This window comes from Bos indicus x Bos taurus, chromosome 12 (assembly GCF_003369695.1).
Source record: "Bos indicus x Bos taurus breed Angus x Brahman F1 hybrid chromosome 12, Bos_hybrid_MaternalHap_v2.0, whole genome shotgun sequence".
Lineage (NCBI taxonomy): Eukaryota > Metazoa > Chordata > Mammalia > Artiodactyla > Bovidae > Bos > Bos indicus x Bos taurus.
This window is the reverse complement of record NC_040087.1, coordinates 23,891,584-23,909,104: the sequence shown is the minus strand read 5'-3', so window position 1 is coordinate 23,909,104 and position 17,521 is coordinate 23,891,584. Positions and strand designations below refer to the sequence as shown.

General features: G+C 38.3%; 1 protein-coding gene across 6 annotated transcripts in view; it reads right to left on the bottom strand.

The window, feature by feature from the left end:
- The window catches only part of TRPC4 (transient receptor potential cation channel subfamily C member 4), a 206,198-nt gene that overhangs the window by 10,748 nt on the left and 177,929 nt on the right, over positions 1-17,521 (bottom strand). For all 6 annotated transcript variants that reach the window (XM_027557363.1, XM_027557362.1, XM_027557364.1 and 3 more), the window contains 3 exons: positions 13,903-14,216; positions 6,122-6,317; positions 3,162-3,356 (listed from right to left, as the gene is read on the bottom strand). In XM_027557363.1, the coding sequence (XP_027413164.1) occupies positions 3,162-3,356; positions 6,122-6,317; positions 13,903-14,216 (705 nt within the window). The remainder of the gene's footprint in view (positions 1-3,161; positions 3,357-6,121; positions 6,318-13,902; positions 14,217-17,521) is intronic.

Sequence of the window (17,521 nt, the reverse complement as noted above, 5' to 3'; positions counted from 1 at the left end):
CTCCATTGATATCATAACTTTATTAATTTTTATTTATCTTATGCTTTTCTTTACAAATAATACATATGATCTATTTCCATCTAATATCTAAATGTATAAAACTCAACTAAGAGTACGAAAACCAAGATATGTCCTTCTCCTTCTGGAAGTGCAGTCTAGATAAAGAGTAAATGTATAGCATTGAGTTTGATTAGGTTGGTGCTTGTCCAAAGCCTCAGCTTAGCAGAGAAGACGCAGGACTGAGGACAGGAGGAGAATGGAGAAAAGAGAGACAACTCACAATATGGATGTAGTCTTGTCATAAATTCCCAAAGCACAGTATATCCATTACCAAAAGTTAGGGAACTACATGGCTAGGGAAAAGGGAATGATTTGAGGTCACAATTTATTGTGAATTACCTTGCTGTGCATCAACTTGGATCAAAATATTCAAATTTAGAGAGAATGACAGAAATAGAACTGAGCTTTTCTGACCAGGAATGTATAGAGAAGAACGTTCTTTAACTTATGCCATTTACCTTTTGAATCACTGCTTTCATAGGAAAGCCCAAGCCAATGTTAAGCTCCTCTTTGCATCTAAGAAATGATGGTGATGTAGTCCTAAAAATATGTCAACAGTGGGAGGATTCTGGGGGACGGGAGAGAGAGCTGGAAGTCAAATTCTCAGAGTGGTCCTCCATTATTTTGGTGGCTGCACAGATGGATCTCTTAAAATATTAGAGCAGGGCCCTGTATTTTGTTGCAAGTTCCATGGCATCTTAAAACCCAAGATTCCTTCTGCTATAGCCTAAAGTTAAAATATTAAAGACAAATTTCTTTTGTATATGGCTTTTATTTTGGGTCCCAGAAAGTCTTCTTCAATTGAAATACTCCTATGAGAGAAAGCATAATAAGATAGTACTGCTGCTGCTACTGCTAAGTCGCTTCAGTCGTGTCCGACTCTGTGTGACCCCATAGACGGCAGCCCACCAGGCTCCCCCGTCCCTGGGATTCTCCAGGCAAGAACACTGGAGTGGGTTGCCATTTCCTTCTCCAATGCATGAAAGTGAAAAGTCAAAGAGAAGTCACTCAGTCATGTCCAACTCTTAGCGACCCCATGGACTGCAGCCTACCAGGCTCCTCCATCCATGGGATTTTCCAGGCAAGAGTACTGGAGTGGGGTGCCAAGATAGTACTAATAATTAATATATTTTCGGGGACTGATCAAATCAATTTCTTACCAATTTTAAGAATAACATGAGAAAGAATATTTTGACATGGAAGGGAGGAAGCCAGAGTTTGGCATCTCTGAAATCTTTTTCTGTTTTTCTCAGCGAAAACGTGAATTACTTCCCATGCTGTTCTCATGGCATCTTGGATATAACTACATGGTCATGTTAAATATATCATGTAACATGTATTATAGTAAGATATTCTCATATTGTGTCTCTCACATTAAAATCGATGCCCTCAAGAATGGAAAACATACCTTCTTATGCCTCTGCCCACCTCTAATTCCTAACTCATCTCCTGGTATGTGGAAAATGTACAGTAATTGCTTGTTAAATCCAAATCATTATATTTATTTTACAACCATATTTTTCAATAAATTCAACTTATTTTTAAGAGAAGAAGTTGAATAAACACTTAGAATAAAATAATTTTGCTGTCTCTAAAATCAGTGATAAAATCTATAAATTAGTATGAGGATTGCAAGATAAGGCTTCATCATAATCTGACTTCCATTTCCAAGATCAGACAGATGCCCAAATTCCAAGTTCATGGAGTGATGGTTTCTAGGAAAGACTCTAACTGCCTCTCCTAACCACCCATTTGCTTTACTCCCCTGCCTGTCAATTTCTCTTTAGAATTAGAACTATTACTGAGATGACAGGACAATCGATGCCACTTTCAGGAGAGAAAGCACCATTCGATGCTGAGAACAATGCCTAGTGGGCAGTGAAGTTCATCAGTAAGAAGGATCACCAAGGGCATAACTAGTAGTCACAAACTCAGTTAAATAAAATTAAAAATGAGTTAATTTTTAATTAAATAACTGACATCCCTTGATAATTCTAACAGAAGGGCATATTAGAATACTTCCAAGGCAATTTCTCTGAGAATACCCAGGTGATGACTACTGAATGCTATGGTATCAATTTCTAAAACATCATTATGAGAACTTTGAAAATGAGGAAACTTGAGTGAGAAAGAAATGAAGAATGACTTATGTCAGTGGTTTGGTTGGAAAAGTTTAAATCCATGCCTTTTCTGTTGGAGTTGTTTGAGCTCTTGCTTTCCAATATGAAAGAAATATCCTTAGGGAAGTATAATCTTCCAGTATAACAGGGGCTTGGCTGTGCATAGTCTTAATATTTTTTACAAACACAACTTCCTGGTATTGAATATAACTTGGGGTAGACGCAAAATGTTGAGCAATTGAATGGATTCTGAAATAACTGCACTTGAATATGGCACAGCATTTTTAAGTTATAATAGTTGTTCAGTCACTGAAATGAGAACTTTTTGTCAAACATTCTGTGTTCTGTGCAGGGGTGTCTGTTAGGCAGTGAGAATATGAGGGGATTGAAACAGACAATTCCCTTATAATCCAGAGATAAAACAATGAATCAGTCATGCTGAAAGTAACCCGAGGTTATAATTCTGAATAGAACTAGAAATTGATGGGCAAGTTTCCCAAACCTTGACTGTTGGGTCTAGGAAAAGCCTATGTACAATGTGACCACCCTCAGTGGAGGAACTGGGTTTGTTAAACCATAGTGAACCATAGTTAATCAGGCAGTTTCTGAGACATAATGTTGTTATTTTTAGTCACTCAGTCATGTCCAACTCTTTGGGACCCCACGGACCATAGCCTGTGAGGCTCCTCTGTCCATGGGATTTCCCAGGCAAGAATACTGGAGTGGGTTGTCATTTCCTACTCAGGGGATCTTCCCTGACCCAGGGATTGGACTTGTGTCCCTGTGTCTCCTGTATTGCAGGCAGATTCTTTACTGCTGAGCCACCAGGGAAGCCCCTTAGACACAATAACTATGGAATAGATGTCTACTGAATGCAACCAATGAGAATAAAAAGGCTAAAATGCAAACATATTCAGTAAAGAATGCAAACATACTCAAGTGCACACACATAACAGTGATACCAACAGCCTGTGGTCTTACCCCTATCGTTCCAAAACTTTCTGGCTTTCTTCTCATCTTTTTCTTGCACAGGTGTGTCCATATCCATTTGATCAGGTACCAGAGAGACTTGGGGCTCGGGATGACATTGAAGGGGGTAGGAAGGGTACCTCCTTCTTCAAAATAACTCATCCAAAGCTTTGTTCTAGCAAATTTCCATTCTATATCCGCATGGTCCTGAACAGGAGAAAATGACAATGCTGACAGGTTTCTTAATAAGGTGAGATAAACCTCACAGAGAGCCTGTAGCCTGACTTTGGAGTGGCTCTTGGAACATTAATTAAATTACCTATAAAAACAAGGCTGACTCCCAGAGATAGTCATCTAAACACTTTAGACAATGGCTTAGCCTAAAAAGGAGTCACAACTCTCTTGTCAGTTTTCATCCTTCCCTCTTCCAGGAAACAGACAGCTAAAACGATTCCATGTTAAAGAGACTGGAGATGAATGACCTGAAGATGAATCTTCATTTCTCATGCTTGTAGGCTTACGTTAGCTCAGTTTCATTACATTCTAGCCTCAAGCAGGGCTTTATGTCTTCCCAAGGCCTTGACACCTTGCCTAGGTAGATGCTCACGGCTCATACTTCTGTTGTTTTCAGGAAAAGTCTTACTTGATATGTTTCCATTTGAATAAATCTTGTCCACCTTTAGGCAACAGGCATAAACTCAGCAGTTCCTCAAATGTACAACAGGCCTTTGACACAGCATTGAACCTTGACATAACCTTGGCCAAATAGTACCAGACAAGAGTATGTCTAGTGACCACCCACAAGCCTGAGGCATTCTCCCTGATTGTTTATTAATGATTCCACTTTGTTAATTGCCTGGAAAAACTTAGGAACATTTGTGGCAATTAGATATGGGGCAGTCAGTCTCCTCTTAAATTAGCCACAAATCTTATTTAAGCAGAAAATCTGGAAAGTAGGAGGTGGCAGAAACTGGGCATACATACAAATTCAAAATAGATCATCTTAACCCGTTAATATTGGGTTGGCCAAAAAGTTTGCTAGGGTTTTCTCGCATGATGCCATGGAAAAATCTGAATGAACTTTTTGGCCAATCCAATATTATTTTAAAAACCCTCGAGTTTTAAAGTAGGAAAAATTAGACTATACTTCATTCTAATATTCTTAAATTGCTGTGTGCTGATGAGTGCATACATTTCTACTCTGAATAATGTGGATTTTAGTCTAGACACTGGACAGATAGTGCTTTCAACGGGCTTCCCATGTCTAGAAAATGCATGGTCTTCATTGTTTCTTAGCAGACATCTGATTGGATGAATGGATAGATAGATCCACAGAAGCCGTAGCTTCCCTCCCTTTGTCTCTTCTCTCCCATTTCTATCTCCTTCCCTATCTTTCTAAACAAGCATTAATGAAGGGAAGTAGATACTGTTTGCTGTAGCCATGGAGAATGGAAATGAGTAAAATTGGCTTAGGGTCATAAAAAGGCAGTCCCACTGGTGAAATGTTGGCCTGTGAGTAGCTTCTGCTCCTTCTCATTTCCAGGGAGTCACAAGTTAATGATTATCCTGACCTCATTATGTTCTGTTACTGCGGTCACAAAGCAGACTCTTCCTCAGTTCAAGGCTTGGGATTCTGAAACGGTCTGTAACAATATTAAACCATCTAGTGATTGGCAAAACTGAAGGTAGAAAGTTCCAGGCTAGTGATGACTAAAGTCACCTCTGCTACTCATCTTCCCATTGTTATTGCTTAGTCGCTAAGTTTTGTCTGACTGTCTGCAACCTCATGGACTACAGCCCTCCAGGCTCCTCTGTCCATTGGATTTCCCAGGCAAGAATACTGGAGTTACCATATCCTTCTCCAGGGGGTCTTCCCAATCCAGGGTTCAAACCCACGTCTCCTGCATCTCCTCCATTGGCAGGTGGATTCTTTACCACTGCACCACCTGGAGAGCCCTGGGCCTAAGTATATTCAGTGGGAATGCTTCAGTCTTGGAATCCATAAATAAAATTCATTTATTCTTAACGTCTTAGGCAGTTTTTCATCTGTGACAGGCATCTTGCTTCCATAAAGAGAGTTTAATTAAAATTAGGAGTGCTGTTTCTCAAAATAACAATAATGACATCCCAGAGAATTAGCAATAGATTCAAAGATGCAATATAATTGCAGTTATTTATGGAGTAAATGGGCAACCTATAATTATTCTTATAAGATGCTATTTGTCTAAAGTATACATATGAAAGTCTTAAGATATATATTTAAGTCTTAAGATATATATTCCAATATAGATTTGTTCTGTCACTGTTTCTAATGGCCACAGACAGATCACTAGTATGCAAGTTCGAAGGGATAAAGGGCTTTGTTGTTCTTATTCATTGCAATATTTCTAGTTCCTAGGACCATACCTGGCAACAGAATAAGAGCTCAATAAGATTTTATTGAATGAATGAATAAATAAGCTAGGCTGTTTGCACTCTAGAGTTTCAAATAAACACATATGGTATTGTATATTCTGCTGCAGCATTCAGTGTTACTCCTCAGTGACTTTTTTCTGGGCTTTAAGAAACAAAATCCTGTGCTTTTTCATTCAGACTCCTCTCTGGGCTAGCACTTGTACCTTGCAAAGCTGGTATGAGTTTGCTTTTATGAAGACTGTAGATTAGACGGTCAGAGACAATGCAAAACCCAAAAGGCATTATATAGAGATGAGTTGCCTGTTCATAGCCCATACCTCATCTACTGCTTGCCATAGCCAATGATTGCCTCGCAGGTTAGATTTAGTATAATCACATGTAATATGAAAAATTAAATTAGTATATAGCCAAGTATAGTAATAGTGCTTATACACATCATATTGACCATTTATAATTCTGATTTGTTTCATTCATAGCAGTTACAGATTGTATTACCAATTATAATAGGGTGGAGTATAGCTAACAACACATTCTACGAGGGGAGTGATTCAACTTACAGCAATAAGTTGGTAAGAATTATTCATCATAGCTATTAACATGTTAAGCAGGACAACCAGAGAGATGACGTTGTATGTCCCAAACATGGTGGCACCAACAAATTCGGTGAATTCATGCTGTGCTTTGACATTGGTCACATATAAGTTGATGAGCCCAAATATTGACCAAAACAGGGACTGGAGTGTCTCAAATAACCTGGAATAAAGACAAAATGACACTAATAAGTATACTAATAGAACCATTATACAGTAAGATTGGAAGATAGACTATGATGACTATTAGTTTATATTTGATTAATTTAAAATAAGCTTAATAAAAAGAATCCAAGAATACTGTTTCCTTATACTGCACACATGTGTACCTAATTTTCCCTAGAGCTTTGAAAGCTATTTAGTTTCCTGGACTAGAGATGACAAATCAGACCTGTAGCCTGTTTCTGTATGGTCTTGAGTTAAGAATTGTTTTTACTTTTTCAAATGGTCAGAAAAAAATCAAAAGAAGAGTGATATTTCATGACATGTGAAAATTTTAAATGAATTCACATTTCAATGTGCATAAATAAAGTTTTATTGAAGCATACCCACACCAACTCATTTATCCGCTGTCTACAGTTTCTTTTCTGTTACGATGGCAGAGGTGACTGATTGCAACAGAGAACAGATGGCCTACAAAACCTAAAATATGTACCACCTGTCCTTTTTATAACAAATTTGCAAACCTCTGTCCCAGGGCACTGAGTGACAGTTGATAAATTATAGATCCTTAGGCTTAGTCTTTGAAAAATATAAGTACTTTTACCTGATTTTTCCTTTTTGATTATAAAAGGACTAAAATAGTATTATCACTATGGATTTCCACATTTACAATTAAAGTTAGAGTAAATCCTGTAAGATGACAAGATGTCTCTGAATGCTCAGATAATCAAATTTGCTATTTTTTAATATTTCAGGGAGCATTAAAAAATTTTTTTTAAATTTACTCCCAAAATGGAAAAAGATGAAAAGTGTCTGAACTCAAATGAAGAACTATTTCAGTAGGATCATTATAACACCTTAATATAATAAAAGACAATAGAACTCTTAAGAGTCTTTGAGAAATGGTTAAAACAAGACTGTAATTACATTGTGAAAACAAAAGCAAAAAGTATCTTATGCCTGGCATGGTGACTAAGGAGGCAGGATTTCAGTGGTCAAGTGCTCCAAGGAGAGCAAATTCACGTGAGGCCAGTGGACTGTGGTATGGGTTGACGTGCAAAGATGAGTTTAAACTATCAGATCTCCCCTTGGTCAAAGTTTTACCTTAGAAACAGCAAGAGAATGAGGTAGTTGTTAAAAGGCGCTGAAATGACAGAAGTTACGATGTAGAACTAGGATCCCTGGAATTATGAGGAAGCCAAAGTTTTGACACAACACACACTAAGAAACAGAATAGAGAATAAATAAGCCAGGTAATAAGTAAACCCTGAAGAGAGTAATGTGGAGTAGCTGAGTCATGTTAATATCGATTCTCAGAGTAAAAAATTCCAAGGTCCAGCTCTTGCTAAGGTCAGCCCTTGCTTAGAGAATCTAATGGATATAATCCTGTGCCGGATTCTTGTACCAAACTCCTATTACTTGACGCAATCTATGGATTTCTCATCTGGATAACCATGATAATCCCACTACGGATGCCTTAATTGGTGTTCAGGATTTCTTTTCTGAATTTTTTTTTTACATAAACCATTTCATATGTTTAATTGTGTAACAAAATTTTAATTATAGGCTAGGAAATGCAATGGTTCCTAATTGAATTATTTTGCTAGGGCTGTTGGACTCTCAGTGGGGCAAATTATCTTAAAGGTTTTAATGTGATCAACCTCAATCAGATCTTGTCTTGTCAACTGGGATGTACATTGGGAAGAGTTCACCATATATATACTATTTTTTTTAATTTTTGAAAAAGTATAATTTATTATAATTCCATCCTATTTTTAAACTGCATATATAATTGTTTAATACAGTTGACACTTTAGATTTATTCACAGATTTTGTGATTCATTTTTGTACCATTTCTTTTTTATTTATTTTTAATTGGAGGATAATTGCTTTACAATATTGTGTTGGTTTCTGCCATACTTTTAAAGGACTATCAGATGTCAGAGTCTAACAATATCAGGGAAAGTTCAATATAATTCATTGGCCTCAGACAAAGGCCACTAGAAGTTATTCTTTGAAAACTTTCAGAATTGACCCAAGGCCATGAGTTCTTTATTTTCAGTAGCTTTAAGGACAGTTTCTAAGATAAATGACAGTGTCATTGGCTTCAATGCAAAATGATGTTGTTCTTTCTTCCTAAATAGCGTACATTCTCACTGTGAATATAAAGTATAATTCAACTGGTTTTTCTCTAACAATAGCAGTTCAGAGAAAAGTTACATGAATGATATAATAAATTGTATAAAATGTTGCCACATAAATCTCATAGCAGTTACTTTTCTAAATAATCAAATAAAAAAGGGATAGAGAGTAAATGGATTGTAATGGTTGAATAATTCTGATTTTCTTCTACCTAAATAAGAACTATTCATCATTAGGATATTAGCAGACTCTTTGGCAAAACATTTATTTACATATTTAATTAAAATTTGAAAACAAGAAAATTCAAAATAAGATGAAATTTTATGGTTAATTCTGAATTTCATTCTTATTTTTATTTTCATTTTTTCAGTTGAATGAATCAGAAGTAAGATTTGCAGAATAGTTCCACTTAACCAAAATATATGTACTTTTAGATGAATCAAGACCCTGGTATCAGGACACTGGTATTTCTTAGTTAATTCTTCTCATATTGCATGGATTAAAAAAGCAATCTAAGTTAATATTTCAAAACCATTGTTTCTAAAACTGCTTTCATAATTATTGATAGCAACATTGCCCATAAACTGATGAGCCATTAGCTACATCACATTTCAGATTGCCATTATGGGACAATATTTTCCTAATTCTATGGAAAGATAAGCACAGAAAGCTTTCCAGGATAATGCCACACTTAATCAAAGCATAGTAGTATGACATCTTGGTTAAAGACTAAAATCTGGCAACTTCTATAGCATTGCCATCCTAAAAGTAATATTTTGTCTCTTGCTTCTTGAGGCTATTTCTCAATTCCTAAAACAAGCTTGCTCCCCAGTTAAATACTTATAACAAGAGAAAGAGAACAAGTGGGGGAAAAAAAAAAAAAAAAGTCATGTATTCCACAGCTGAATTTTCCTCTATTCTTGGGGTGAAACCAATGAGGAAATATAAATTAATACAAGACATATGACTTGTTTTACTCCTAGTTTATAAGAAATAAAGTATATTAAAACAAAGTATGACTGCAGTTGGCCAGTTCCAGTTATCAGGAACGCAGCTCCAATCAACATTAATGGTTTTTTTCTTAGTGAGAAAATATCTGTCACGAAGTCCATGCCTCTGTATTCATAAGAGAGAGAGCTTCTTTCCCAGAGACTATTGATTTATAATTGTATGAAGATTACTTTCAGTGACCAAACATTTGGTGTCTTTTAGCAACATGTAGTTCTATCCACATCAGAGAGAAAACAAGCTGGAACCATTAAAGGAGTAGGAGAAGGGCCCCCTTGCTGGTGGGCAAATGGATGGAGAGACACAGAAGGCAGATCACAGTCTGTTCCCACTGGGAGCTCACAGTCAGGAGGGGATCAGAAAGGCATCCAGAAAAGGTACCTCTGAGATGGGTTTTGGAATCCAGAAGAAAACTTCACTAAGTAAGAGGGCAGAACAAGAGCATTCTGAGATGAGAGAATAGTATGACCTTTTTAGGGACAGCTTAACCCATTAGAAAATGTTGAAGAGTAATGTGTTATTGGGGAATCGAGAACGGGGCAGATCACTGAGAACTCAGTATGTCAAGCTAAGAAATCTGACTGAATCCAATAAGGAACAAGAAACTACTGAGATATTTTAAATACAAGAGCGTCAAGATTTTGGTTTAGAAAGATCATGCAGGCAACGGGACAGAAGACATGTCAAGGAAGGCGGGCACCAGGGGCCAAGGAACTTGGATTTAGGCAGAGCGAGCGAGCAAGGGAAGAGGGCCCGAGATAAAAAACAGCAGGAGTAGACATTTGCAGACTGACTGTGCGTGGCGAGGCTGTGGGGACGGGGGGATCTAGTTTTTGATTTAAGTATCTGGATGGGTTGTGGTAGCATTGACTAAGAAAAGGAGTTGAGGAGGAGGAAGAAAAATGTTTTGAGAGACTCTCATGAGATTTCTTTGATTGGGTTTCAATGTTTAGGACATTTGCATGAAGAGCTGTTCAAAAGACAGTTGGACTTACAGATCTTAGGGAGAAAGGTCTGTGCTAGTGGTGTGAACTGAATACAGAAGTTGTCTCTTAGACACATAAGGCCAAATCTATCAGATGAGTTTTTGCAGAGATACTGAACAGGGTCGAAGGATAGTTAGTAAGGCAGATTAATATTGAAAAACAATCATTGTGGGACTTCCCTGGTGGTCCAGGGGTTAAGAACCCACCTTACAATGCAGGGAACCTGGGTTCAGTTTCCGGTTGGGAAACTATGATCATGCATGCCATGAAGCATGGCCAAAATAAAAAGAAATCATACTAGTTACTCTTCATAACTTTGAACAAAAATAATTTGTTGCTTGCAGATTTACCATCTGCTATCTGGGGGAAAATTCAGGTAGAACACCTGATTTACTGGTGTTGAATGATTTGGACCTATAATATTTGACTGATATACACTTATTGGTTGCTTTTCATGATAATAGAGAAAAATCATTGATCAGTATATGCTAACATAATACATAAGCCAAGTTATTTAACATGTTTGATTTTAGAAGAAAATTTATATCAAATATTTTGCAACGGGTTTTCTAGCCATATTCTTCCTAGACACATATTTAAATTAGCTCACAATATGTAAACATTTGGGGCTTCCCACGTGGCAGAGTGGTAAAGCATCTGTCAATGCAGGACATGCAGGAGACGCAAGTTTGATCCTTGGGTTGGGAAGATCCTCTAGAGAAGGAAATGGCAACCCACTCCAGTATTCTTGCCTTGAAAATTCCATGGATAGAGGAGCCTGGTAGGTTATAGTCCATGGGGTCACAGAGAATCAGACATAACTGAACAACTAAACACAATCACACACAACACACGTTAGCATTTACCACAAAACCAGTAACAGGGCAAGCAGATTTCTGAGAATCTCATGGATCATAAATTAGGATACTGTTGCTGCTGCTGCTGCTAAGTCACTTCAGTCATGTCTGACTCTGTGCAACCCCATAGACGGCAGCCTACCAGGCTCCCCCATCCCTGGGATTCTCCAGGCAAGAACACTGGAGTGGGTTGCCATTGTCTTCTCCAATGCATGAAAGTGAAAAGTGAAAGTGAAGTCGCTCAGTCATGTCCAACACTTAGCGACCCCATGGACTGTAGCCCACCAGGCTCCTCCATCCATGGGATTTTCCAGGCAAGAGTACTGGAGTGGGGTGCCATTGCCTTCTCCGAAATTAGGATGGGATTAGGTAGAACCCTTGTTAACGGCAATGCATAAGATGTCAGAAAATGGGTTGGGACTTGGAACCACAAATGTTCCTTGAATTAAAGAAGACCTGAGGAGGAAACTCAGTTCTAGGGGCTGTGTGGAAGTTTTTTCTGGAAGACAAAGCATGGAATCAGAAGGATGTGACTGCAAATATCAACAGGGTGGTCTTAGCAAGCAGTCTATATCGGAGCACACAGCACAGAGTAACTAGGAGTTGTGAAAGATGGAGCATGGAAAAAGGGTCTCTATTTCCATCAGAAATCCAGGAGGCCAATCAGCAGGCAGACAACATCCAGGAACTTTGTTACAGGCAGAATTTGAGTCTAAGAAGTGGAGAGGTTGGTGGGGTCTACGACTGTGAATTCCTTATCCTTGTTGCCAGGGGCAGATTGCCAAGTCTAGGATCATAAGTGAGTGGAGAAAGACAAGTTCTGATATTAAAACTGAGACACAGTCCAAAGCCATTCATCACCAGGATGTTGCAGCAAGGGGTTTCAACGAATCGCTGCTGAACTGGTGAGAAGGGAGCACGAGGAAGATGACAAAGCAGGGCAAACTGGTCAGACTGGAGAAATTGCTTAAGCTCAGGAGAATAAAAAGGCTGGAGAAAGCGATGAAGTGACAAGGTGGAGCTGGGATGACTTTTTGTTTTCTTTGATTCGTGGTTTGTATCAGATCTATCTCTGAATGGATTTCAGGCAGCTAAGACTGCAATGAAAACTTATGTGCAAATAATCAGATGTTGATGGATTAAAGTGGGGTTTTAAATACTGGGATCACAGATAAAACAAACACAGAACTGAGACAAAAAGACTATTTTAACCAAAAGTAATTTAGTTTATGGGACGTAACTGATTTCCTCCCACTGGAGAAATTACTGCACTCTTTTAGATTACATAAAATTCTAGAATGGCCAATGAATGGCCATCTGACTTTCAAAGGCATCTACCAAATGACCATGTGTTCACGTGATTACTGTGGAGAGGAAGATCACCTCACTGCCTAATTCATCTGCTAATTCACTGTTTATCACAGTGGGAAGGAAGTAGACACAGGCATGTATTAGGGCTATGTGAGCCTGAAACACTGTGGCCATGAATGTGTGCTGTCAGCAAGCCTGACTGAAGCTTGACACCAAGATGCTCAGATGCTCATTAGACACCAAGAGACCAGATGCTCATCAGCTGTAAGGGCACAGAGAGTTTTATGCACATCAGAATCATGGCCTAGGTTAGCCTGAGGTTTCTAGTTTGAATTATTTCCCCACGTTTAGACTTTGGGCTAGGGAACCTGAGAATAACAGAGACACGTGAAGGGACTTCAGTATCTGGAAAATGCCTGAGCAAAGATTGAAAAGCATTTGGATTTTCTTCCATGACTGGTTTTCCATAAATTCTATCTGTTAACGTGCTTGTACGCTGTCACTAGACACAGGTTCCTTTCTACTCCACATTTCATATTTTTTAAATATATTTCTCCATTTATTCTAAGTGAAAGGGAAACTCACTCACTTGTGTCTGATTCTTTGCAACCCCATGGACTATACAGTCCATGGAATTCTCCAGACCAGAATACTGGAGTGGGTAGCCTATCCCTTCTCCAGGGCATCTTCCCAACCCAGGGGTCAAACCCAGGTCTCCCACATTGCAGGTGGATTCTTTAGCAGCTGAGCCACAAGGGAAGCCCCAAAATACTAGAGTGGGTAGCCTATCCCTTCTCCAGGGGATCTTCCCAACCCAGGAATCAAACCCAGGTCTCCTGCATTGCAGGTGAATTCTTCACCAACTGAGGTGTCAGGGAAGCCCCTCCATTTATTTAGGTCTTCTCCAATTTCTCTCAGCAATATTTTTGTTGTTGGGTTTTTTTTTTGTTTTTTTTTTTGGTGGTGCCACACGACATGTGATACTTCAGTTCCCTGTCCAGGAATTGAAGCCATGGCCCCTGCTATGGAAGCATGGAGCCCTAACCACTGAACCAGCAGGGAATTTCTATTTCCCCTTATAAAACAGTATACATAGCTATCTTTTATATGAGCTCATTTAAAAGAAAAGACCATTTTACTAAAACTTAGATGTACTAGATATCTCTGTTTTCCCCACTGAGCACAGTGTTTCTTTGCAACCACTTGTCACGGTTCAATTTCAAAATGTAAGTAGCCTTTAAATTCTACCAACATTTCCAAGAGAAAAGTCCATGAGACTTACGTTGAAAAGGCGTTATTCTGCTTTTCACATCGTATGCCTTTGCAGCTTAACCCTTTTGTTTCTTCATAATAGAAGTACAACTGGTTTAGGCCATTGGCAAATGCTAGCAGCACGAGGCAGTAGATGAACAGAAACTTCAAGATGTCCAGGAGCATTCTTCCCAGAGATATCTGCAGAGGCCCCAGGTGAGAATTTGCAGTGAACAGTGAGATCAGACGCAGGGAACTGAATATATTTGCAATAGCAAACAAAGCTTCAGCCACCAGCGTGGGGTGCCACATGTCCCAAGATTCACGTGGATTAAGAGCACTGTACTGGAGAAAAGAGAGAAACAAGGAGAAAATAACGTATGAAACAAGCACATACATACAAATCCGTCAAGCCCAGGCCAGGATGATTTTTTTCAGGGGGCTTCAGCACCACGAGCTATTGGCAGGAAGCTGATGTATTCCATGAAGGTGGCAGCACTTCTACACAAAAATAAGACATTTACGAAAGGAACTTATAAGGGACGAGCTGTAATCAAAGCGACCTTCCTAGCCTGCCCTTGTCATTTGTAGTCTTTGCTAATCTGTGAGTACATCAGGCCTTGATCTTTGCAATAGAACTATTAAAAAAAGAAAAGGAAAATGTTATATAGGAAAAAAACCACAGTCTGATTTTATATTGGAAAAAATAGAGATATCATAATAAAAAAGAAAACTACATTATAGGGGAAAACTGCTACACTTTGAACAAAATCAATGACTTCACTTACCATATTTGACACATGTGCCTATTCTAGAGTTATCCATGTTGGACACAAATGACATATAAATGAGTGGAAGTAGTGGCCGTGGACATAGTCATGACGAATGTGGGCATCACCATTAATATTTTGTATCTGTTATAGCCTAAATGTACATAAAACCTAAGTTGGAAATCACTCAGGCAATCAATGGATTGCTGATTTTAATATTTCATGTGTAGAAAGTGTGATATTTGTTTGAACATTCCCTAATTAGATAAAACATTTGATTTGAGAAAAATATTTGTTACATTAAACTTTGATGAGCAATTATTTTTAAAGTATGATTAAAATGTCAGCTTTGAACTGTTTTGATATCAGGCTATAGAAGGAGAACATTGAAATTTATCCCTTGTAATCTTAAAGTAGATTTGTATCCTTATCAAGAAAAGGTCAAATACATGTTGAAATGCTACATTATGAACATCTATGGTTATATCTGTATAAGAACTGAACAATAAATTACATTTTCTTTTTCACATACATCACTAAAAATGTCTAGACAACTGCATTTTTTTCCTAATGATCATGTAGGAAAAAAAAGTTACTTCTCTATGAGTACCATCAGAATATTTCTATTCTTTTTATATTGCATTTTATACCAAAGACCTTTACAAATGTTAATTAATTCTCTTGAAAGTAATAGATAGTATTTTTTAAAATCTCCTTGGGGAGAAAATACCTCAGAAGTTCTTGATTTGGTTCAACACTCAGACGCCTGCTTGAGTGACAATTTAAAACAATCAAGTTTGAACTAGAAGGAAATTATTTTCTATTTTTAAGTCCTGATAACTCTTCTTAAGCATTCCCACGCATGGCTTCAGCATAAAATAGCTAAGGATTGAAGATACAGGAAAAAGAAAATAAGATTTTTGATTCATTGTAATGAGTATTAGAGTAACAGCTTGCAGTATCAAACCTCACCTAATTCTCTCCAGTTCCTTCCCGCCACCCTGTATTTTATGCCACCTTTTCCTTCAAAGACTAAGATAACATTAATCTTCCTTTTCTCATTCTCTTGAAAGACACACATATTTTAGTAGAGAATATCTAGCCTTCTGTTGATGGCTAATCATCTCTCTCTCTTTTAACTTATATGGCTGAGGACCATACCTCAAAATGTACAAAATACTAAACAATAAGCATTCTTAAAGATATAACTGTTTTCTTGGAATTTCTCACCACATTTAACACAATGCCCTGCAGGTCCTAGGTGCTCAAGAGACATTTTATCCCATCAAGTATTCACGCATGGAAAAATGAGGATGAAAGGAACAGATAATTATAATAAAAATGCTCTGAGAGATGAACACTAACTGCTGTGGGAATAGAGAAGAGAAAGTGACACATTCTATCTGGCGCTAACGAGACTGGCAATGAATAGAGATTATATGTTGTTCAAGCTCGAAGGATCCTTTGATGTTACTGAATCTAGTGGAGATGCCATTCCTTGTTCTAGGCATCACAGCCCGTTTGATCCAGTAGGATGTAAAATCCATCGTCACGTGGTCACTGACTCCAGCTCTGCTATTGACTTACTGTACTTTAGAACCCTTCTTAGCAAATTCTCTCAGCTGGGGCTTGCAAAATCATAAGAGGATGGTTTCCATTTTGCAAATGAGATGCTAGCTTCTGCCCCTATATAATTATCCAGGACTGTTTCAGGGTCCAGCACTCCGGATAAATGATGAGAAACAATGCTATGTGAATAGCATTTATACCTGGTCGGGGTGTCCTGAGAAAAATATTGCTGGTATTTGGGTTAAAGGAGGGTTTCCCTGGTGGCTCAGAAGGTAAAGAATCCTCCTGCAATGCGGGAGACCTGGATTCGATCCCTGGGTTGGGAAGATTCCCCTGGAGGAGGGCGTGGCAACCCACTCCAGTATTCTTGCCTGGAGAATCCCCTGTGGACAGAGGAGCCTGACAGTCTACAGTGCATGGGGTTGCAAAGAGTTGGACACGACTCAGCGACTAAGCACAGGGTTAAAGGATATTTGAATGAAGACTTGGAAATTAAAGAGAGAGACCTCCTGAGAGACTGAGAAAAATCTTCCCTGGAACCATCTGCTTACCATCTAAGGATAATAATCCAGGGGGACCTTTGCCTCCCCAGAGAGAACTTGTTCACTTTAGAAGGTGAAGGTCTTGCTCTTTCTGTCTCCAGGGGGAATATGGGCAGCAGGCACAGCTGTACTACACAAGCTCTGAGACGCATTAGTTTCCCACTGCTGTCCTGTGATACAAACTCATGTATGTGGAGGGCACATCTGGCTTCTCTTCTGTTGCCCTGTGTGAGCTTGGAGCATGGGGGACCAATGTGAAGACTGTTTTGTAAGTAAAGAATTTATCTGTTCTCTGACCCAGAAACCTTGTTTCTTGTTAGCAATAAATGAGATATAACATTTTAGGAATTCTCTCTTGATTTCATTTTTTTAAACTTTACTCTCTAAGTTTTCTTCTGCCATTCACATCTATGTACATTTCACTTAGGTTTTAAAGAAGGGCATTATTTTATGAAGCAATTTAAAAATTTCTTTCAAACCAAGCTATTCTGTGACTCTGTACAGAAAAGTGGTAATTTTGCAGTGATTAAACATATTTTCCACATCTACTGTTAGGAATGAAAAGATTAACTTGAATTTTAAAGTTTTCTTTGGCTTTATTTTCTAAAACTTATTCACAAGATCTATACTCATGTTTCATCTTTGTATGTTTGCCTCCAGCCAGAGTGATGGCTCTTGTCAATCTTCTTAGCAGGCTCTGCTTCTTCACTTGCACCTTAAACATCGAGTTCACTTCTCAGAGCCCTTCTCTTCTTATTCTTTCTACTCT